Source organism: Mastigoproctus giganteus, chromosome 1, assembly GCF_048544385.1.
Source record: "Mastigoproctus giganteus isolate SK-2022 chromosome 1, ASM4854438v1, whole genome shotgun sequence".
NCBI classification, from domain to species: Eukaryota; Metazoa; Arthropoda; class Arachnida; order Uropygi; family Thelyphonidae; genus Mastigoproctus; species Mastigoproctus giganteus.
In genome coordinates, this window is record NC_143575.1 from 184058665 (window position 1) to 184084037 (window position 25373).

Below are 25373 nucleotides of genomic sequence, written 5' to 3' on the forward strand. Positions count from 1 at the left end.
TGAAGGTACATATAATACATACATAGACAAAATTTTAGACTAATTTTTCTTATATATTTCATACTTTGGAACGGAACCCGTTTATTACTATGGGAGCCATGACTCAGTATTCGCATTTTCAGTATTCGCGGCATTTCTCAGGAATGTAACCCCCACGAATAGCGGGGGTTTACTGTATTTACAAATCAAAAGTTATTTCTGTTGGGTATATTTAATAATACAGTTATTTGTTTTAAATGCTTTTAATATTTCATTATTTAAAATACAAGAATTACATAAAATTTAAAATATGTAAAAAATTAACATAACTAAATAAAAATGAACAACAATACAATTAATTTTTATTATAAAACTTGGATTTATTATTATTTTTTTTAAATCTGCATTTTCCACAGCACACAGGTTGAGAAACACTGCTCTAGAAGGAAGGGAATGAATCAGATTGGTGTACTTGATATTGATGATCCTTCTCAAACTAAATGAGTATTTTGCATCTACATTCAGAGAGGGCCAAATGGTTATCAAACTCTAACAGGCAGCCAAATTATTATTATTATTATTAGCCATATGGAAGCAAGGAAGCCTTGAGGCTTATGCTGCACCAGCCAAAAAAAAAAAAAAAAAAAATTTCCCTATTACACTGAGAGAGAGAGAGAGAGAGAAGTAGAAAGGAATCACCAAGAAAGGGAAGAATAATGATATCCAGCTCAGGACCCTGGTTGTGCTAAGTCCATACCAGATGTGAGACCCTGATGAGAAACTGTTGAAGCTAAACATAAGAAAGGCACCTGGGGTGGGTTCTTGTTGTTATTTGGTTTTTAGGAGCATTAGCAACTAAGGCCATATTGCTCCGAGGATATGCAGTGGTCATTCCTTGACCTTTCCGCATCCTCCGTATTTGGTGGTCACGGGCTCGAACCCCGCTCTAATCAAGAAGCATGTGCTACGCACTGCCGCTCCTGCCCACCTGGCCACAGAGGCACCATTCCCTGGGGTGGGTGGGATCTATCCAGTTATATTGAAGGAGGGAGCAAAGGAAGTAAGCAAACCCTTAAATATAATTATGAGAGCATCCTTGGGCTCAGAGGAGGTTGTCAAGGATTGGAGATGTGCAAATGTATCCCCAATTCACAAAGAGGGAAGGGATCAAAGGGTAACATGAGTAATTACAGACCTGTTAGTTTAACTTCTGTTTCGGGGAAATTAATGGAGTTACTGGTTAAAGAAGCATCGCAGGATCATTTAGAAGAAACTGCAGTAATAATTGTGGAAGACTACCATACAAATCGGAGCAGTATAGCATTAAGGGCAAGTTGCTAAAATGTATAAAGGGATTGTTGAGTGAGAAAAGACAGGGTGGTGAACAAAGGACACTGCTCTTCGTGGACTAATGTTATTAGTAGAGTCCCTCAGGGTTCAGTGTTGGGCCCATTATTGTTTTGTATATTTATCAATGATATTGATGAAGGTATATCATGTTTAATGTCCAAGTTTGCTGATGATACAAAGTTGTTAATGGCAGTAATGACAGTAAAAAAACAAAAAGGAGGCAGCAGCCATTATCAATCCACTGCAGGTTGGAAGCCGCCTCAACAATTCATGTTGAGGGAAATAGACCATAATCTGCCACACTGGTCCAGTGCAGGTTGGCAGATCAAATATATTTAGCAGATGAGGCTTGAACCCTGGTCTACTCAAAGAGCGTGTGCTACTGCCCTCCCACTCCTGACCACTCTAGCTATTGAGGTAATGATAAGTGCAACAGGATCTAGAAAAGTTGAGCAGATTTGCCGAGAAGAGGCAACTGAAGTTTAACATTGACAAATGCAAAGTACTGCATATGGGTAGAAGTAACCCTGGGGAAACATACCAACTGTGTGCTACTGCACTCAGGTTAGCAGAGTGAAAAAGACCTGGGTGTAATAGTGCAGTCAGATATGAAGTTTCCTAAGCTGTGCTGGCAAGCTGCTAGAGCAGGTCATGGGGTCTTGATAATATACAGGAATTTTGCTAGCAGAGACAAGGAGGTGATTATCCCTTTGCATAAGGCAATCCTCAGGCCACACTTTGAGTACTGCTTACAGGTCTAGAGGTCTCATTTTAGGAAGGATGTAGAGTTGCTAGAACAAGTACACAGAAGGGGAACAAGGTTGGTGAGGGGAACAAAGGGGTGCTCTTAACAAGAAAGGCTTAAGTTCGGCAAATTGCAGAGTCTGTAGACTAGGCACCTGTGAGATGATCTGATTGAGGTGTATAAGGCTGTGAATGGTTTGAACAGGTTCAATGCTGATGGGACTCTTGCTCAGATTACGAACCTGAGGGGGCATAAACTCAAACTGAGGAAAGACAGTTGTAGAACTGATGTGCAGAAATTTGCCTTTAACCAGCGGGTAGTTGATTGCTGGAACAAACTTCCACTTGTCGTTGTGGAAGTTGATAGCTTAAATAAATTCAAGGAAGAACTGGACAAACTTCTGAAGTGAATGGATGGATGGGTGAAATGGGAAGGATTTTTTTTTGGCTGTGCTGTGTAAGCTTGCTTTCTTGTATAATATGCCTCTACTAATGCTGATCACAAACTAAATTCTGTATAGTCACAAGTATGAATAACCAAATTACATCCTTAACACAAATTATTTCAGCATTTTTCTAAACTCATTTGACAACTCAGGTTTTCCAATTATTTCTAAGAAACATTTAATATAACCAAAGGTCAGAAATGTATTTTTATGCTTGGCAATCGTAATGAACTGATATAGCAAAAATATTTCCAAAACTGATTTGCTTTTAAAACAATTTTCATAGAATTTTAAACAGTTTTCTTTTAGACTTTGGAACTTCCAGCTGTTCAGAAAACCCAATACTTTGAGAGTTCATCTGGCCTAAACTACCAATAAGGGAAGATTATTTCTGGCATATCTGTTTAAGAATAAATATGACTATTTATGACTTTTTAGATCATTACCAATCTCAACTACTGGCTGCTTCAACCACTACTCATCTCAAGTTCCTAAATTATTAGGGGGCATCTGAATCAGCTAATGATCTTGCTGCCTCTACTCTGCCAGATAGTGACTGGAGGGAGTACAAAAAAGTGTGAATGTGAGGAGCAGTGTCAAGCCCACATTATGTTGAGCTATTCTTGCTGTGTGTATACTGTATTGAGAAATTTCATTACTTCATAACCCCTCCCTCTGCTTTTACTTTCTATTATAAATGCATCATGAATAGTCAAATTGAGAGAAAAACTTATTTGCAAAAAGATCTAAACCTTCCAAAAACTTCCTCGATCATTTCACAAATATAAGCGTTCTTTGTTCCAAACTCACGTATGCCTGTTTCCACCTACGATTTTTTTAAGTCCCACTAACTTTTTCTGGCAGAATCCCAATTACTGCTTCAACCACTACTCATCCCACTTTGCCTAATTATGCATTGTGATTCTTTTCTCTTCTACTTGTGCATATGTCCCCACTGATATTCCCTGTCAGACTTACTAATTTCAAATCTCTTTTTTCACCTTCTCTGGCTTCAAATATTTCTACCTCATCCTGTCAAATTCATCTGTTGCTCCATCATTCTCCCAACTCCACATGCAGCACTCTTTGGCTTCCTTTCTCTAAAACTCAATTTTTTTCCAGTCCAATTTTCCTAACAGTGTAGTAATTTTCCTTGACGATTTTAATGTTGACAACTCCAGCTGGCTTCAATTTTCTAGTCGCATAGACCCAGCTAGTTGAGATGTAAGCCTTTTGAAATTCCTAATGATCTGCACAGATTGTTCATTTACCTACCAGAATACCAGCCAATATTAACAACACACCCAACAACGCTCGTGATCTCTTTCTCACAAGCAACAAGGTGAGTTGTACTCTAGGCACCTCAGATCACAACTTGGTGATGGTCTCTTCTCCAATTTCTTCTCCTTTCTCTCGTGGCCATTCTCAGATTTGTATTGACTGGTATTACAAGAAGACAAAATGGGATGACCTGTGGGATTTCTATTCTTCTTTTCCTTAGTTGCATTACGGTTTTAAATCTTCTAATATCAATGTTTGTCTTATACCAGTGAAATTATTCTTGTAGGTATGAAATCCTTTATTCCAACCTCCACCTTAAAAATCTCTTCCTTTATCTAAACCATTAATTTTCCAATAAATGGTCTGAGGCTGTTCATGATAAGAATGTTGGATATCACAATTGGCTTGTACCCAAATTTCTAGGTTCATTTCCTGCCTACACTAAAGCTTGCAACAATTGTAAATCAGTTATCAATCAACACAAACTAGATTTTGAATAGGCTAAGAGTAGAAACTTGCCTCTTGTCCAAATGATAGTCAAATATTCTTGTCTTCCCAAAGCTATCCGCTGCAACTTTTGCAGAATCTATACTACCAACTGTTAAAACCTGGTAGTTCTATTGCCTTCTGCTAAAGATAAAGCAGACTTACAAGCATCCTATTTTTCTTCTAACTCTAGTATCTCCTACCATTACCAGTGCACTGTACTCAATACCTCCTGTGGTCCTCCATTAAAAGGATGTCATCACAAATCTTGACATCACAAAAAATTGTGATGTCAAGAAAGCTCCAGGTCCTGAAGGCATTTCTCCACTTGTTCTCAAAATCTGCTCAAAATTTTCTCTTTCTGATCAGTGTGTGTGTGTGTGTGTGTGTGTGTGTGTGTGTGTGTGTGTGTGTGTGTGTGTGTGTGTGCACGGAGCTTGCTTCTGTTCTAGACACTCAGGACACACAATTATCACCTTTTTACATGTTCATATTCCACTGGTGTTTTATCCTCCTGCTTGTAAATTTGCTCATATACAGCCAGTTTCTAAAAACAGTGGAAATCCCAACCTCCCAATAAATTGTCCAAATGCACTCACATCTATTTCCATAAAGAATGGAGAAATCTGTGAACAGCCAGGGCCTATCTCAAAACCTTCCATCTGATTGACTGCCAATATCCATTTCATCATTCTTATTCACTTGAGATATATTGGGTTATGTTTGTTTGTTTGTTATTTTGGTTTTTAGGAGCATTAGCAACTAAGGCCATATTGCTCCGGGAATATGCGGTGGTCATTCCCTGACCTTTCCGCATCCTCCGTATTTGGTGGTGACGGGCTCGAACCCCGGTCTAATCAAGAAGAGTGTGCTACGCACTGCTGCTCCTTCCCACCTGGCTACGGAGGCGGCATTGGGTTATGTCATCTATCATATACAGGCAAACTCAATGGAAAGGTCTGGTGAAACACAAAGCTCCACTTGATTTCTAAGACATTTGATCACATTTAGCATAAAGGTCTTTTAAACAGGATCCCATCTCATGGATTGCTGACTTTTTGTTTTGCAACCGATTTTCCCTCTGACCGCTCTCTGCAGGTGAAGGTAGATGGCTGCCTATCTTCTAACTTCTCCACTAATGCTGGTGTTCCCCAAGGTTCAGTTCTTTCTCCCACTCTTTCACTGAACTGGAAATCCTATCCATTTTTCTGCTGATAACAGTACACTGTATTCCACCTTTAAGTTTAAAAAACCACTGCACAAACATCTTTATCCTCTCAAATATCCACCAATTCTTTAAATAATGATTGCAGGTAATTCTCCAATGGGGCAAACATAACTCAGTAGCTAATTTTAATCCTTTTAAACTCAGTCCTGTCTCATATCTTACAAAAGAGGACTCTACAGCTCTGATGCTTATCTTTGATGATACTCAGATCTCTAGACATGATTACATATCTTTATTAGAGATTACCCTGATTTCTAATCTCTCTCTCTCTCTCTCTCTCTCTCTGTATAAGCACATCATAAGTGTTGCTTCCTCTACATCTAAAAAACTAAGTTTAAGTTTCTCTTCCACTCTGTGTTACTTTTCTTCTAAACAAGTTCTCACTATGTACAAATCTCATATCTGCTCTACCATGGAATATTGTTCCCACATCTGGGGTGGTGCCCCCCAAACCCTTTTCAAGCTTCTAAACTCTAGTCAAAAGAGGGCTGTAAGTTTAATTAATGATTTGTTTCTTACACTCTCCACTCTCTGTCTCATAAGACGTTTTGTTTCTGCTGCATGTGTTTTCTATAGATACTTCCATGAGCACTGTTCTGAAGTGGCATCTATAATTCTTCCATTCTCTTTTAAATTAATTTGAACGGACGTTGCGGCTAATCAGCATCTATATATTGTCCAACTTCAAACTCACAGAAACTGTTCTTCTTTCTTATTTATGCCTTAAATGTCTGCTTTCTGGAACAACCTTCCTTCACACGTAATCATTTTATTTTGTTATTTTATTTTTAACTCTTATTATGTTAAAGGGTTCATCTGTTTGGTCCAATTTATTATTGCATGATGTCTTATGTAACATATACATTTCATTTCCTTTGTCAATTTTTTTTGCACAACAATTTTATTTTATTTGCCTACATGTCTGATAGCTGTGTTTGACTTTTGTTTAGACCAGCTTTGCATTTTAATTCAGAAAGAATGTGTTCAATTATTGAAAACTGCATTATTTTTTCCAGGTGATTATTTAGCTTTAACTGCATTTTAACTAAGGCTTATTTATAATGGATAAAACTTTTGTTGTACTGCATAGCCTAGACCAAATAGTACAAGATACATACACATATCAAACAGATGAAACTTTTAACATAATAACAGTTAAAAATGAAATAGATAATTTTTTAACAGAGCCGAGAAAACAAGAAAAAAATTATCCTTGATCTCTTACAATAAATTAGAATGAAAAACTTGATTAGGCCATATTCATTTGGTAACATATATAAATCTGACCACCCCTTACACCCCCACAGTTTGTATAGTACGTCTGCTATCTGAAGCCTGTCTTTATTCTTAGTGACAATCATTCTCCCACTTGCACTTTCCACATCCACACTTCCCTTGTTAATAATACAGAAGATGTGTTTAAGAAACTGAATAATGTGCAGCTCATTTCTGACAACATATTAGCTTCTATTGATTTTTTTTTTTTTTTATGAGCACCTCAAGCACAAGAGGTATTAACAACTATACTACTTAATAATGTGCATGGGTTGCAGGTTGAGATGATGAAAGAAGATACTTGTTGACATTAGACATGAACTTCTGTAGCTTGTAATTTTCAGGAAATACGTATGAATGGAAGGGTGTTCAAGAAAACAGACAAATAAATGAGGAAGAAGGAAAGTTGGTTCTGTGAGTTTGAAATTGGACAGTAAAAGGATGTTGATTGGTTGTGGCACATGTTCAGACTGGTTTGAAAGTGAGAGTGGGAATTATAGAAGCCAATTCAGAAAAGAGTGCCCATAGAAATATCTATAGAAAAGGCATGCAGCAGAAACAGTACATCAGTGAGGCAAGTGGAGAGAGACTTTGTTAGAGATGAATCATTAATTAACCTAACTGCCCTCTTTTGAATGGAATCTAGAAGCCTGCAAGACATTTTTGCAGCACTATCCCAAATGTGGGAACAACATTCCAATGGTAGGACGACGATTTGCAATTAGTACAGAGTGAATAGCTATTTGGAAGAAAGAAAGAACCCAGTTTTTTAGATGTAGATGAAGAAATATTTGTAATGTACTTATGCCAAGAGAGATTAGAAGTCAGAGTAATCCCCAATAGAGATATATGATCTTCCCTAAAAATCAGTATCATCAAAGAAAAGCATAGGAGCAGAAGTATCCTTTTTTGCAAGATATAAGGCAGGATTGAGTTATAGAAGAATTGAAATCAACTAAGTTATCTTTGCCCCATTGGAGATCAGTATTTAAGAAATTGGTAGTGGATATCCAAGAAGTTGAAGTTGCTTGAGCAGGGCAAGGTTTCTCAAACTGTAAGGTGGAATGCAATGTACTATCATCAGCAAAACTATGGTTAGTATTTCCAGTCAATGGAAGAGTGTCATTAATATACAAGAGGAAAAGAGTGGGACAGAACCTTGGGGAACACCAGCATTAGTGGAGAAGTTAGAAGACAGCTATTCACCATCAATAGCAGTGAGCAATCAGAGAGAAAACTGGATACACAATTACAAAAACTAGTTGCCAAACCATAAGATGGAAGCTATTTGGAAGACCTTTATGCCAAACACGATCAAAAGCCTTTGAAGTGTCAAGTGCAACTGCTTGGGTTTTACCAAACTTTTCCATTGAATTCATCCATAGATGGGTAACATAAGCCAGAATATTACCAGTGGATTGACACTTGGGGAATCCATACTGGCAATCATTGATCGGATGGAATGTTTCTAGGTAGTTTTAGAGTTGGTAGTTAATTGATTTCTCCATTACTTTAGAAAGAGTAGAAGTAACTGCAATGGGATGATAACTGCATGGGAGGGATAGAAAAGATGACACAGAACAGAAATAAACTCAGGAGCACACATTTTAAAAACAAGTGGAGAAATATCATCAGGATCTGGGGCTTTTTTTGGTATTAAAATTGTTCAAAACCTTCTGACATCCTTTTGAAGGTAGACCACAGGAAGCATGTCACCCTTTTTAGGAAATGGCTGGATATGAGCTAATTTCCAAGAGAAAGGGAAAACACCTTTGAAATAAGAAAGTGAAAAAAAAAGGTAACACAGAACAGGAGTAAGCTCAGAAGCACAGATTTTGAGGTCAAGTGAAGAAATACCATCAGAACCTGGAGCTTTCTTAGCATAAAGACTGTTCAAACTTCTTTGACATCATTTTGAAGGAAGACCACAGGAGGCACCGAAAGGAAAGTACCAGGAATGGTAGGGGTGGTTTTCAAAGATCATCAATAAACGGAGTTAGAAGAAAAGTAGGATGCTAGCAGGTCAGCTATATCTTTGGCTGAAGTGGCAATAGAACTATCTGGTTTTGACAGATGTGGGAACAGAGATGGGCAAAAGTTGTGGCCAATAGCTTTGGCAAGAGACCAGAATGTTTGACTACCATTTGGACAAGAAGCAAGTTTTCTACTCAGCCTATTCAAAATCTCGTTTGACTGATTAATAAGTGCTTTACGATCATTGAGAGCTTTGGTGTAGGCAGAAAATGAACCTGTAGATTTGGATGCAAGCCAATTGTGATATGTAACATTCTTATCTTGAACAGCCTTAGCACATTTATTGGAAAACAAAGGCTTAAATACAGGACAAGATTTTCAAGTGGAGTGTGGAATTGTAGGATTTCATCCCTACAAGAATAATTTGACTAGCAAGATCTGAGCAAACATTGACATCGGAAGATTTAAACCACAGAAAAAAATGGGAAGAAAGGTTGCAGATCTTTCCATTTTTTTTTTCATTCTTGTAATGCCAAACAACACAATGGTCACGAGAGAACAGCTCCACTGGAGAAGAAACCATCACCAAGTTGTCTGAGGTACCTATAGGACCACTCACCTTGACCATGTACTTAGAATGGTCATTCATGAGAAAAAGATCAAGCATGTTGGTTGCGTGGTTTGGATTGTCTAGTATAACAGTAGCAAAATATACTGGATCATGTCTAGCAAAATATACTGGATCATGTCAAGCAAAATATACTGGATCATGTCAAGCAAAATATACTGGATCATGTCAAGCAAAATATACTGGATCAACAATTGTAACATAAGATCATTCAGACATATCAAACGCACATATGTATTATCGTAAACACTGTTTTAAAAATAACAAAGGAGCACAAACCCAAGTTCCACTCATGTAAAAAATAGTGGGCACAACTCAAAGTTAGGCAATGCATAATCCTAACAAAAGAAAATAATAAATAAAAATAACAAATAAATGAAACTCTGGCAATTACAAAATTTAAACTACACAACAAGAACATGTTAAAAGCAAGGCCACCAGTGGATTTTTCAAAGATATGTAACTTAGACAAGATCACTGTTCCATACCATATAAACCACCATTCTGTTGTTCTCCCATCAATGGCAATTTAAAATGAGTTAATACTCAAACAGCAGTAGTTTAGTTTTCTTATTGATACAGTAAGATGAATTGTCTTCAAACATATAACTCCTTCCATTTTTCACCTTAAGTAAATTAAGCTGGTACAGGTTGACCATCACTAATCCTGCAGCATTGGGACCTGTGGGGTGCCGGATTAGTGAGTTTGCCGGATCACCAGTGGTTATTTTAGCACATACAGTTTATCCGACAGCTAACCACCTACCTTTAATACATTGACTGCCAAGCTAGTTTAAGAAAAAAATTCCTCAGGGGCCAAAAAATATTTAGAAAATAATTTGATTAGTAATTCTAAAATAAATATCGTAATATCAGTGTTGTCGTTTTTTCGCTTAAAATATAAAAGAAAAAAAAAAATCTTTTTTTAATGTCACATATATGTGGCTGACATGGCCCAGTAGGTTACTTTATTTCTTGAGAAGCCATGTCGGCCACATACGTGTGACGGTGATTATTCCCTTGTATAAGGTAATGGTAAGGCCACATCTTGAGTACTGTATACAGGTCTGGAGGCCTCATTTCAAGAAGGATGTAGAGCTGCTGGAACGGGTACAGAGAAGGGCAACAAGATTAGTAAATGGAACAAAGGGTTGCTCTTACGAAGAAAGGCTTAAGTTTTGCAAATTACAGAGTCTGGAGACTAGGCACCGGCGAGGTGATCTGATAGAGGTGTATAAGGCTTTGAATGGTTTGAGCATGCTCAATGCCAATGGGATTCTTCATCTTTCTCAGAATAATCACCTCAGAGGGCATAAATTCAAATTGAGGAAGGACGGATGTCGGATAGATGTGCGGAAATTTGCCTTTGGCCAGCGGGTGGTTGGTTGGTGGAACCGACTTCCATCACTGGTTGTTGAAGTTGATAGCCTAAACAAATTTAAAGCTCAACTGGACAGGTATTTCGAACGAACGGAGGGGTGAAATGGGAGTGGGTTTTTTTTTTTTTTGTTTTTGTTTTTTTTGGCTGATGCTGAATAAGCTTGCTTTCTTGCATCATATGCCTCTGCTAATGCTAACTATTCCTGCAAAATGCAGTCCTTGTAACATGGAGCACTGTCTTGTTGAAAGAGTCCAGTGCCATCTGGATACATGGCCATCCTCTAGGGCAAAACTTGGTCCAAAACAATACTGAGGTGGGGCCTGATGGTGAGGGTGTGTTCAATGGGGATGAGGTAAACCAGTGACGTCCATGAAAACATTTCCCAAACCATGATATCACCACCACCGGCCTATTTTCATCCAACCATGCAGTCTGGTTGCAGCTATTCACAAGCTTGCCATCAAATACGCACCTGAGCATCAGCATGATGGAGCTGGAATCTTGATTCATCAGACCAGGAAACCTATTCCAGTTATCCAATATCCAGGAATGGTGCTCCTGTGCCCAATGCAGGTTGTGGTGTCAATGTTGGTTGGTCAACATGGGCACATTACTCTGTAGGCCTATCTGCAAGAGCATCCAATGGATAGTGTACATGCCCTGGTTGTTGTAAATTGCTGTTAATTTAGGGACCATGAGCTGTCTATTGTCCCGGACAGCAAGTGACAACCACCATTCATCTAGAATGTCACCCAGTGATGGTCTCCCAGCACATTGAGTGGTTGTGTGTCCCTCTTTGGACTATCCCTGCCACACCTTCACTACAGTGGCCTTTAAACAGCCAACAATGCCTGCAGTTGCTGAGATGCTGGCCCCTGCCTTCCTAGTACCACAATCATTCCCCATTCAAACTCAAGCTAGGTCCTTCTCTTTCCCCATTGCACAGGCTTCATACTGACAAACTGAAAGACACTACCCATACCTTCATTATATATGCTACATCAGTTGGTAATATCACTCCTGGATGCTATAGGATGCACCCACTCATGCAGACAAGGGGTAATCATAATGTTTCATATAAACTACATAACTATTAATGATCCCTTACAGGTTTCTGACAAACTAAATATTTAATTCTACAGGGAGGAAAGGAAGTTGTGGAAAAACTGTTGAAGCTAAAAATTATTAAAGCACCTGCTGACCTGTAAGCTTGGATTCCATTATTTTTTCTATCAGAAAAAACAATGGGGTCAGTGGTTAACAAATCAATGCAAGTTCAAATTGACAAAAATGCAATTATGTGGAAATTGAAGCATCAAATTAGTCAGATTTTGGAGGATCAGATTAGTCATATTTTGTCTAACTAATCTGATCTGCTACTATGAGATAGTCAAAAGAGAACTGGATACAAAAAATAATTTTGATAACATATATAAACATATATATATTTAAAGCTTCACTTATATACCTATATAAGTGAAGCTTTAAATATGTTCCATATGAACACATTTGAACAATGGTGTGTCATTGGTTCGAGTTACTGCTATGGATAAAGGAGTGATTGAATGGCAGGAGAGTGTGATTAATAGCCATCGCTTCGTGGATTGTGGTCCATTACTGTTTTCAATAATTATTAATTATACTGATTTAGGCATAACAAGTTGAATGACTCAGATAGATAATGACTTGCTGAAGATATAAAGGTGGACAGGGTGGTCACTGTAATTAGAGTATGCTACTCTAATAAAACCCAGCTAAATTAAACAAATGCACTGATAAATGCAAAGTACTTCATTTTAGATGCAATACAGAATAACTTATCATTTGAGTTGTATCAAACTCATGATAATAGAGAATTAAAAGGATCCAGGGGTAATCATACAGTCTGACATGAAGTTCTTTGAGAAGTGGAGACAGGCTGCTAAGAACAGGTCATGGGGTTCTATCAGTAATATATGGAAATTTTGCAAGCAGAAATAAAGATGTGATTATCCTTTGTATAAGGCAGTAAGTTAGGCAACATCTTGAGTCCTGAGGCCTCATTTCAGGAAGGATGTAGATCTGTTAGAATGGATGGATGCAGAGAACTGCAAGAGTAGTCAGAGGTACAAAAGTGTATTCTTACCAAGAAGGATTTGAGTTCTGTAAATTATAAAGTATGGGAACTAAGAAACTACAAAGAGACCTGACTGAAGTGTTTAGAGATTTGAATGGTTGAGTAAATTAAATGCTAATCACAGAGCCGTGCCGAGGGTGAAGCGAAAGAGGTTCTTGCAGCAGGTTAAAAGCTGAAAGGGGTGCCAAAAGAAAGATTAGATAATTGCCAACATTTTTGATTTTATGTTTTGATTATTCCAATCTGTTTATCATCTTGCTTTTGCAAGATGAAAATCTTTGTCGTGCAACTGTACAGATACAGAGCTCTGAGTGCAAGCACTATCTGGGGGGGAGCACCATGGTTGTCACCCACTGGTTGTCATTTTTATAACCTAAATTACTTGTGTCCCAGCAGAGTTATTGTCGAAGCCGTTGAGTGTAAATATGCTACCTCTATGGAAGGTGCGCAATTTAATTATGAAAAGTAAGTGTTTGGGTATATTTGAAATTAATTAAAACACAATAAATTTAAATTTGTTTTCTAGTAAAAACGGCATCAAAAAAAACTTATTGGTGGCGAATGCAGGAAAAGCAATTTTTGTCATCCTTTTATTTTTATTAAAATGTGTACCAGAAATGCATTTTAAATTTTTTTTAAAATTAAAATATATATTTTTTAATATCAATTTAGGAAAGGGAACAATTTTTCATTCTTGCTTCAGGTACTAAAATAGCACGGCACGGCCCTGGCTAATGGCATTTTACTCTTTCTGTGACAACACCACAAGGGGATATATACTAAAATTGGAAAATGGAGGTTAGATGTGTGGAAATGTGCACGATAGATGTATTGAAATTTGCTTTTGGCTAGAGACTTTTGACTGTGGATGAGGGTAGTTAGAATAAACTTAAAATATTAAACAAATTATTAGAGTTTGGTTAAATGAAGTGGGTAGAGTTTTTTACCTTTATGGCTGATGCTGTATAAGCTTGCTTCCTTGTGTCATTTAGTCACTACCAATACTAATGTGACCCTGCTCCTGTTTTTGTGTTATTATATATTATTATGTTACGTTACATTAAATAAAATTTTTAATAATATAAACAGGCTTATGTGCATAACACAAAACAGTTCACTGTCAACTTTGCTTCTATGCCCATGATGAAATAAAATGTTCTCTACTGTGTCTTTTATTTAGCCACTGAATTTTAAAACTACATTTGTCCATAGTGAAAGTTCAGTTAATCATGAAAGGAAATTGTAAGCATTGTTATAAAAAATACTTCATAACCACATTTTACCATATTAAAATTCCACATCCTTCATTTCTGAGTGGCACTTTGTCTTTAATATCCATACAATGTCTATGTTTGATGACAGAATTCTTCAAATTCATCAAATCTGTATATTATACCTTCTAGCATTAGCATACATGTACCTGTTTACCTAAAACAGCCCACATATTTGCTTGTCACAGGAGGAACCCCAGCATGACCTTGTAAATCCACTCCATACCTTGCTTTTCAGGCTGCTTCATAGTAGGCAACACAGAGAATTAATTTCACCTCTTCTTGAGTTGCTTTTATACAGTATTAGTCTGTGCAGCCCAACAGGCTAACAGCTTTCTGATCTGCTTAACACTGCCCCGACAGCATCAGCAAATATCCATACACCCCTTCTATTCAAGTAAAAACAGTCTTCTTTAACAAGCACTGCTAAGCAAAATTCTACCCCATGTGCCTTACACAGTCTCTCCAGGGCCAAACTGTCTGACAAAGCACCTGTCATGTATTCTCTCATATCATGTCTGGGCAGAATTGCAAATGATATTGATGAAGGTATATAAGGCCTTGAATGGGTTGAGCACGCTGAATTCTGATGGGATCCTTCCACTTGTTCAGATTACAAACCTAAGGGGGCATAAATTCAAATTAAGAAAAGACAGATGTAGAATAGATGTGCGGAAATTTGCCTTTAGCCAGCGGGTGGTTAATTGCTGGAACAAACTTCCATCTGTTGTTGTGGAAGTTGATAGGTTGAATAAATTTAAGGAGGAACTGGACAGGCATTTGGAGGGAATGGTGTGATTTTTTTTTTTTATATATGTTTATATATGTATGTTTTTTTTTGTTTTTTTTTGGCTGATGCTGCATAAGCTCATACACTTGCTTTCTTGCATCACATGCCACTGCTACTACTACTACTACTTTAAAATTTAACCCTAGCAGGAAGCTCTTGCAGGATGACAGATCATGGGGAGGTGGGCAGCTGGCTTTACAATGGATACCAGGGATCAAGCAGATGTTTGTTTTTTTCTTTCATGCTGTTAACATTTCTTTTAAGAGAGGGATGGGGAGTACTTACCAATATGTAAAGGTCATTAAATGGCATCAGTTTGGGGTATTCTATCACTAGTCTGCAAATCTGCTTTAGTAAGGGAGGATCTAATATTTTTGCATGACAGTCTCATCCAGACAAGGCTGCCATACTCAGCAGTTGAGAAACACAAGGCTAAAGCCATGGTTCTTAGTATGTGTTGAGCCTCTGAAGCATGTTGTTTCAGGCACCAATTTTTAGTCTGTTTTTTTCTGTCTTTCAAAAGTTCACAGATAGTAAAATACAACAGCACAAATTTAAAATGCTTCTTGTGAGAGCTTCATAAAATGACCTTTATCTTATAAGAAGAACAAAAAAAAAAAAGACAAGATTTCTATGATTCTATAAAAGCCTAAATGGCAAGAGAATTAATCAAGGTAATTTTCAGATGTTAACAACTTTAAAATGCTATTTTTTATATTGCATTATTATAAAAGAAGAAATTTTATTAGAGAGAGATGAATAAAAGAACAGAAAGTTTAATAACTCTGTATAAAAAAATTAATAAGCAACATAAAATACCTTAGGAAAGCTACGTACCCATAATTAAAGCTGCAGTAGAGATCTGCTTCAATACACCTAATGCATGCATCTGAGACTCTTTCACAAATCTCACAACTCTATCCACAGCTTCCTGATGTGCATGTTCCTGAATTTTCTAACAATATTTTAAAGATATATAAAAACTGTCTTCAAATAACTAATGCACATTTTATTATACAGGGTAATGTTTTTAAGCAAGAACCTAAGAAAGCAGTAATAATGAATAAAAACAGTTGATTGCTATATGCTCTGACAGTCAAAAATTGTGTATCACGAAGGACAGTGATCGATTATTCTTTATTATTGTAATTATTTTTACGTTTTTTTTTTATGGAGCTTTAGCATCTTAGACCAGCGACACTGCTCCAGTCTGTATACGCTGGTGTTCAAAGAAAGTGCATCACCTAGGAATTTCACATTTCTAACCCTTTTTCGCGATGGTATGTTACATTAATGACGAGCATCACAAATAGAAATATAAACAAAAGATATTTATTAATAGTTAAGACAAAGCTAAGTAATATTTGACAGGTGCTCTCAAAATATTCCAAAATGAGCATTTGCAACCTTTATACAACAGTTTTGGTAAACATGACAATTATAGCTAAAATGTTATCAGAAGCCCTCAATTTATCATTTTAAATGGAAAACAAAATGATAAGTTCACCAGGTGCAAACTAATATTTAGTTGAACCGCCTCTGGCCCTGATGACAGCAGCAGCACACCGTCGAGGTTGACAAGATCAATTTCTGGAGATAATTAACTGATAGTTCGTGATTCTCAAACACGCATTATGGCTTCCTGAAGTTCACAAAGGGTTTTTGGTTTCTTTCTGGCAACTGCAGATTCCACACAATGCCAACAATTCTCTATAGGATTCAGGTTGGGCTGTTTCCTGGCCAGCTAAGAGTTGTAATGGACCATTCTTCCAACCATTTTTTCACTTGTAACAAATGTAAGCACATTACTGTCAAACCTCTAATGCAGAAATTAAGCTAAAATAACTACAAGAAGTGCCTAATACACTTTTCGCCTGACGACAAGGAGCAGAATTGTTCTGAAAGATGCAGTTACTTGGCAGGTTGAAATGGTCTCTAATGGTTGGCAACAATTTGCCTTCCAATATAGCCAGGTATCCATTACCACTTACAGAACCTTTTGTAAACTGCAGGTGACCTACTCTGCGATACGAAATGCACCACCATATCATTTAGCTGGTAGGGAATTTCACTGTAGACACCATACAGTCTGGATAGTATTCTTCACCACGTCTACGGCGAATCGTTTGTCTCCCATCAGAGCCATGCAGGTTGAATTTCTTCTCATTCGAGAAAATAACTGACTTCCACTGCTCTGGGGTCCATTTGACATGATCCTTACACCAAATTAATCAGGCCTTTTTCATTTTTTGTGTGAGGAGGGGCTTCTTCGTAGGATGACGGGCTACAAGTCCATTTTTGAAGAGATGTCTTCTGACTGTTACTGCACTTGCTACCACTCCTGTGTGTTCTTCCCATTATCTTTTCAGCTCAGATGAAAAAGCTTTACAGTTTTTAAGGCATAAGTGCTTCAAAACGGAGTCCTGTTTTGGCGTAGAGACTCGTTTGCGTTCGGTTCCTTTTTTTCTATTAGCAGAACCAGTATTCTTGAGTTTGGAAAGAAATCTACTCACTGTTGACTGATTACAAGACACTCTATAAGCAATATGACGGGAAGAACATCCTTCCTACATAAAGCAACAATAGCACTCTTTCTTTGTGGCGTAAACTGCACGTAACTCGCCATCCTGATACAAGCAAGGAATGAGTGCAACTGTTGCAGTGTGCTTACATACCTGAAAGCAACAGATGATGCAATATTACGGCATCACCTATGCATATCAATCTTACCTGATGCAATCTGTATGAAATATTGCCATATACTTACGTTATTCAGATGACAATTACAATTTTAAGGGGTGATGCATTTTCTTTGAACACCAGTGTAAGCATTATGTTTGCATTATTTACAGACAGATTTACAAGTTTAGGCTTAAAAACTCAGAACAACTCACGAGGGAAAACAACTCTTTCCACCTCAAATTAACTAACTACCTAAAGCCCAAATTGAAGAGTGCTTTTAGAATTCCTCCAGTCTTTGATGGGATCCAAACTTCTCCAAACAAGCAAAAAGTGGCAAACCCAACTGCACAATAGAGGACTTTTCTCTACTTTTATAATCTTAAAAATGAATGATTGCTGAGTATTTCTTATATACTGATGGCTGAGAATTTCTTATATCTTCAAATCACAGCCTGACACAGTCAACTGGTAATGCACAAAAGGTGCACTAATGATGATCACTGATCCACCATCAGATGTAAACATCACCATTTTATGCAGGTCAAAATTATGGTTAAAGTAAAACTTCTTGATTGCGAAAACAACAGAAAATGAATTATATGCATGAAGCTGCACTATTTCATCAAAATAAGTTTTAAATACAACAGAATTTTTACACCTAAATTAGAACCAGTTTGAGGCATTTGTTGACAGATATCTCTGTGCGTTCATCAACTGTTAATGTATGAAAATCTGCTAAAGCTATTTCCTCAATCATTTCTTTTAGAACAATGCTGTTGATAATTTCAAAAATTCAAACATGTTATTTTTGCTTTGTCAACTGTCAGGAATTTTCACATACTTTGCTAGATGTTCATTAACGTCTTGAACTGAGAGCAAAGCGTGCCGAAGGTAAAGAAAGCCAACATGAGAACCACGGCAAACTACAGGAAACTTAGCAGACAAACTAGTTTGCTGCTACACAGTTTCTCCTTGCATTCTCAGTAAACAGACAGTGCGTGTTATCAGTAGCAACATTAGAAGTCGAGAACGGTATATTAATTGTCAGGTAGGCATGACAGACAATGATATCATAGCATTAAGTGATTGATTGTTGTTATAATACGTACAGTAAGTGCCGGTTATAGCAATCACTGGTTATTAGAATCAGTCACTTTACAGAATCAAATTTCAAAGAACTGATTCAAATTAATAAAATGCACTGGACTTTCATCATTTATTAGAAGCATATCTTTGGTTATAAGATATCAATTTTGAATGCCTTTGTGACATTTTTCTAAAGTACAGGGTGGCCATAATTAAAGTATCCCTATTCAGAGCTCTCAGTAGCTCTAAGTAATAAGCAGAATGTCACCAAAATTATTAAGTAAACTATTCAAGGCATGGGGAGAAGGATCCCTTGAAAAAAAAAAAATTAGTTCCAAAATCTGCCAATAGGGGATGATATGGCGCTGTACAAGAGGAAAGACATGACAAAGTACCAACAAATAAATAAGACAAACCTTAATGAAATTACAAATTTTTATTTGTGCTCTGCAAAAAAAACAGAAAGAAACTGAATTGCACTAAAGTTTTAAATCCAAACTAAAAAATAAGACATCTAAGAGAGCAGAAAATGCATAAATCTGAGTTAATTTAATTTTCCAAACAACAGAGAGCTATAAAAGCACAACACAAACATCGCAAGCATATTCCGTAAGTTTACTGTTAACAATTCTTCTCACTCTGCTTGATTGTGCTTTAATTGTAAAGTTTTTCTACGTTAATGAATGCAATGCATTTAGACGCTGTAAGAACTTACGTCAAGGTCCTTTATCAGCGGCGGCAGTTAGAAGGATGATTAAAAAAATTTGAGGAAACTGGGTCCTTTGTTGTTAAGCCTGGAAGAGGAAGGAAGCCTGTTTTACCTCAGGTAGCAGAGGAAGTTGCAACAGCTATCGTCAACCGATCCATGGACACAGCTGCTGGAACTAGTAGCAGCGCACGGGGAGTAGCAAGGCAACTGGATGTACCATATTGCACTGTGAGAAAAATTCTTCGGAAACTAATCCACTATTATCCATACAAAATCAGTCGCCAGCAGCAGTTGCAAAGAGATGATCCTGAAAAATGAATGGCATTTGCTCTAACATTTTTGGCCAGAATGGAAGTGGATGATGCCTGACAAGGGAACATTCTTTGGGGAGATGGGGCCCATTTTTATCTCGATGAGACTGTCAACACTCAAAACTGCCGAATATGGGCTTCAGAAGCACCACATGCTATTCAGCAAATCCCATTGCACTCGCCGAAAATCACCATCTGCTGCCTTGGTGTGACTTCAAATTTCATCCTAGGGCCATACTTTTTCGAGGAATTGCACCCAGCAGGAGCAGCCACCTGTTCCGTTACAGCACAAAGATATCATCACATGCTGAGCAGTTTTATTATTCCTCAAATGCAGCAAAGCGGATGCCTGGACGAGACAATTTTTATGCAAGATGGGGCTCCTCTTCCTCATATCACACGACCAGTGCGATATGAGGAGGAGGAGGAGGAGCTTCTCTGGCATCACTTTATTGTAGAAAGAGTCATTAGTCATTTGTTTCCCATTGCATGGCCACCACGTTCACCTGACCTTACACTGTGTGATTTTTGACTGTGGGGTCACCTCAAGCCCAATGTCTGTCAAGGAAGTGTCCCTAACCTGGCTGTCTTAAAGGACAACATAACACAGCATGTGCGGAACATTACTCCAGAGATGTTGCATTCTGCAGTCGAGCACACTGTGCTCAGCTGTTCTGATCCAGAACAATGGTAATCACATTGAAAACCAACTCCACCATCAGCGATATCATAAACTGTGAGTGAATTTGGAGCTGTGAAACCATTTCCTCTGGCAGTTTAGTTCAGTTTTTTCTGTTTTTTTTGCAAAGAGCACAAATAAATTTGTAATTTCATTAAAGTTTGTCTTAGTTATTTATTTGTTGGTACTTTGTCATGTCTTTCCTCATACAGTACCATATTATCCCCTATCGACAGATTTTGGAACTAATTTTTTTTTTCACGGAATCCTTCTCCCCATACCTTGAATAGTTTACTTACTAATTTTGGTGGAATTTGCTTATTATTTAGAGCTACAGAGAGATCTGAATAGAGATACTTTAATTATGGACACCCTGTACGTTTCTGGAGGTCACATTTCTAGAGGTCACAACCATAAAACAATAAAAACAATTTGCAGTTTTCGGTTTATTGGGCTTTTTTGTATTTTACTGTTTTAAATTTTACTACTCAAAAAAAAAAAAATTCAGTGAACAGAAAGAGTTTGAATGTAAAAGTTATGAATTACAGAAACATACTACAAATTAAACTTAAGCAATATATCTCAAAGAGAAACATCAATGAAATGAGGAGTGCCTCAGTCATCTTTATCAAAATTATTAAAATCACATCACACATTAAACACTGTGATTAGCAAAACCAGAAAAAGGAAGGTGTGAAGGGAAATGCCAAACAGTAGATGAAGCTCTGTTGTTTGGTTCAAACAGGACAGCTCGTTTAACACACCAATCAATCATAGCTTCTTGTTGTTGTTGTGGGGGTTTTATGCCGCATAAGCTGATTGGCTAAAATACGTCTCAATCATAGCATTCTTCTTCAAAAAAGCTAATGATTTTGCTGAAAAACTACATGTACAGTTTAAGGCAACAGAAGAATGGCTGACAAGATGGAAGGAAAGGCATGATATTGTTTACAAAAACTTCACGGAGAAAAACAGGATTGCGATGGCTCTGCAGCTGACAACCGGTTGAAAACCTCTTGGCAAACTGTGTTAATCACTTATAATCCTGAAGACATTTTTAATGCAGATAAAACAGGGTTGTACTATACGGCTACCCAAGACCATGATTTTCAAAAATTCATCGGTGACTGCAGGAAAGATGATCAAAGACAGGATTACAGTTCTTTTAACGTGCAACATGATGGGTAAAATAAAGATGGAGCCGTTAGTTATAGGCAAGAGTAAACGCCTAAATGTTTTAAAGGAGTAAAAACAGCTGCCTGTTGAATATGCCAATAATGCTTCTTTGGATGACAGCTTCTTTATTTGAAGATCATCTTCGTAAATGGGATTTGCAATTGGATAAGAAAAACAAAAAAATTGCATTGGTTTTAAATGGTTATTCTTCAGATTGGACTAATGTAAGAACTGTGGTTCCCAACTTTGCATAATGGATACAGGAAAGCAATAATGGGGAACCACTTTTTTTTTTCTCTTAAATGACAAAGGGATAGAGAGTATGATGTCAAAATTTGCTGATGATATCAAGATCAGTTAGAGTAGTTAATGATCAATTCCAAGCAGAACTTCTTCAGGACAACTTAGAAGACTTCAGAGATGATCGGAAAGGGGGCAGCTGTCTTAAAAGATAGCTGTCCCTTTTCCGACCTTTTCGAAGATAGACCGTGCCTGGTGAGTGGCAAAAAAGTGCCCATATGAGGAAAGCCTTTGAATATGTGAGCTGCAGAGCTTGGAAACTAGAAAACTTTGAGAGATTTGATTGAGGTGTATAAGACTGAGAAGTGAAAGTAAAATGAATGAGGGTGAATTTTTCACCATTGTTGTCGTTGGAGAAATTCAAACCTCCTCTGGATAGATACCTATGTGAGGAGGGAGTAGAACAAGTAGATTAATTTTTTTTTTTTTTTTTTTTGGCCAATTCAGCAAAAGCCCAGGGTTTCCTCACAACATACAGCTAATACTAATACTAACTGGCCTCTTTAAAGTAGGTCTCATTCTTTCTTCAAAAATTCTGAAATTTATGGAAGGCACTTGTCTTACTGCTCACAGTATTTCATGTCTAATCAGCTCCACCTTCACAATTTCTGCCATTTCATGATTATTTACCAGCCTGCATCTTGTACTATTTACTGTGTTCAATTTCACTAAGGGCAGCATCTGGAGTAGCATTCAGGAAAAATCACAAATGGTTGCTGATTTGAGATTATAATTTTCCAGAAATTTTGAAATTAATTACACTGGTCAATAAGCTTTTAGATACACAAAAGGAAATAATTATTAAAATCAAGTCTGTTATTAACTTCACATCTCGACACAGGTGCCTCCGTAGCCAGGTGGGCAGGAGCAGCAGTGCGTAGCACACACTTCTTGATTAGACCGGGGTTCGAGCCCATGACCACCAAATACGGAGGATGCGGAAAGGTCAGGGAATGACCACTGCATATCCCCGGAGCAATATGGCTTTAGTTGCTAATGCTCCTAAAAACCAAATAACAAACAAACAAACATCTCAACACAAATTCTACAGCACATCAGTTTTGGCTGGCGAGGCAACTGAAAACTAATGTGCATGAACTTGTTAACTGGTTCTCATATATTATGAGAACCAGTTATAACAGATTTGTGACTGTTGTGTCTATTATCTATGTTCTTCTATGAATAAAATGGTTTTCTGACGGTCAATATGGAAAACTATACCACAATGGCTGTGTGAATTTATTGGGAGATTTCTATGGATGGACACTTTAGACTTAGACTGGAACTTTATAACAAAAATTGTTAATTATGCTTATTATATTTACTTTGGAAGTCAGTTAGGAGATAAAGACAAAAGTCTGGCACCACATACATGCTGTATATATCATGCTACATAAAGCTTACTAAATGGATGAAAAGAAAAGCATGTCATTTACTGCTTGCATGGTATAGCATGAACCAGTCATAATGTAGAATGCTATTTCTCCTGTACAAAAATGTCAGGTTATTTGAGAAGCAGCAAAAATAAAACAGAAGATCTAAACAATGCTTTTGTAATGAAGTCACTTCCACGTGGAGAAGGTCATCCTACTCCTGTACCACCAACAAACTAGAAAGAACTTCTCATTCCCAATGAAAAAGAGGACCCAATGGAAAATCGACGTTACATTCCCAAGTACAAAAACCACACTTAATTGAAAAAAAAGTGACATTCATGACTGAGTACATAATTTCAATTTATCAAAGCAACAAGCAGAACTTTTGGGATTGAGACTGCAAGAATGGAATTTGCTAGTTGATTAGAACTGTGGATAACAGTATGATGCAGACCGAGCTAGCCGGGTGTGTAAAGTGCCTGCCTGGCAATGTAAAGGTCGTGGGTTCGAATCCCGCCTCGGGCTTGAATCAGAGTAGAAAATGCAAAAAACCTTGGGAGGTGCAATATGGCCACAGAAGCCGATGAACCAACAACAAAAAAAAAAAAACAGTATGATGGTATAAGAATTTTCATACCTGAAAAGAGGGGAAAAAACAGTCAGCATTTTATGGTTTCAGGGATCTGAACACAGACCTGAAGAACGGAGGCTATTCATTCATCTAAAGTAAGCTTAAATGCATTTTTATTACATAACAGACACACAACGCTTGAATACCAATAATTCATTCTGTTGGAACAATGGAAACCTATGAGAGTATGTTCCAAATACTAAATGCAATCAAACATATGGAACATCATCGGCAGTTTGAGAAAATGACTGCTACTCTGTGTTGTTTTTTCTGCCTTTATGAATCAATTATTCATTAAAAACTCAAAGGCACTGTTATGACCAGTTTTGGAACTATTTGGAACTATCAACATATAACAGGTAGCCTCAATTAGCAACCATGTGACAAACAGTGAATAAATGGATCAAATCTAACAAGCAGTCAAGCAATGTGTGCCAAAGAAAACTTCCAAATTAAAATAAATTTCATTACACATATAATATAACCACTATTACTAAGCCATGATGGTCAAATGCAGTAATTTGGTAAAAATGAGGATACAATTTCAATGCAGCTATTGAAATTGTACACACACACACACACACAGTAGGAGTTTAAGATCAGCAAGCTATTACAGTCAGTCCTCGTATAGCACGATAGTTGTGTTCCTAGAAACCCTCGTGCAATGCAAAATCGTGCAATATAAACAACAGGCCCTATGGGAAAAATAGGGTTAGGTGCTGACCACCCAAGATTGAACACACATTTGTAACGAAAACATTACCAAACACAATAAATAATCATAATAAAATACGTAAGTGTTTTATTATGACTATTATGTAATAAAATATTGCTAATGCTTTTGCTTCTATCGTAAGAAAACTTAGTTTTTTGTTTGATTTTCTATCCAAACAGATGGCAGCCATTCTATCTCTTCCAATTCTTTGTGTCTTAATCTAATGGATTTTAATTACACTTTCAGTTGTTCCTGCTATGAAAGTTGTTTTTATTTTCTCTGCATTCTTTGTAATTCTCAGCATTGCCTCATTTAGGCCTGTGGCACATGCAATATCACATGGTCTTTCATTTCGCTCAAAGCATTTCACAATTTCATATTTTTTCTCTATCGACAGAGGCGGACTGGCCATAAGCCTTACCGGGGAAACCCCGATGGGCCAGAGGCTGGTGTGATTTTGGCCATAAACCATAGTATGGAACCACTACAAATTTTCCCGGGTAAGAATTTTTGACCCAGTCTACCACTGTTTATCGATATTGCTTTTTTTTTCTCTCTGAATCTGCAGTGTCTTCGCCAGGACACTTCCTTTTCACACCTTTTAAGTATTTTACTAATTTTTAGGGAATAAAGCACAATTACAAAATGAGGAGGCACGCTTCATACACATAAACAAAGCTGCGCGTGTGTAGCAACTAAATAAACAACACCGTAAAGGCAGAGATACACTATTAACACCTCACATTTTACTAAAGCACA

General features: G+C 37.3%; 1 protein-coding gene across 1 annotated transcript in view; it reads right to left on the bottom strand.

Annotated features, from left to right (window-relative positions):
* Orc3 (origin recognition complex subunit 3) overlaps window positions 1-25373 on the bottom strand; it is a 381867-nt gene that overhangs the window by 282240 nt on the left and 74254 nt on the right. Inside the window, exon 4 of the mRNA XM_090390090.1 lies at window positions 15787-15904. Within this exon, the coding sequence (XP_090246216.1) occupies window positions 15787-15904 (118 nt within the window). The remainder of the gene's footprint in view (window positions 1-15786; window positions 15905-25373) is intronic.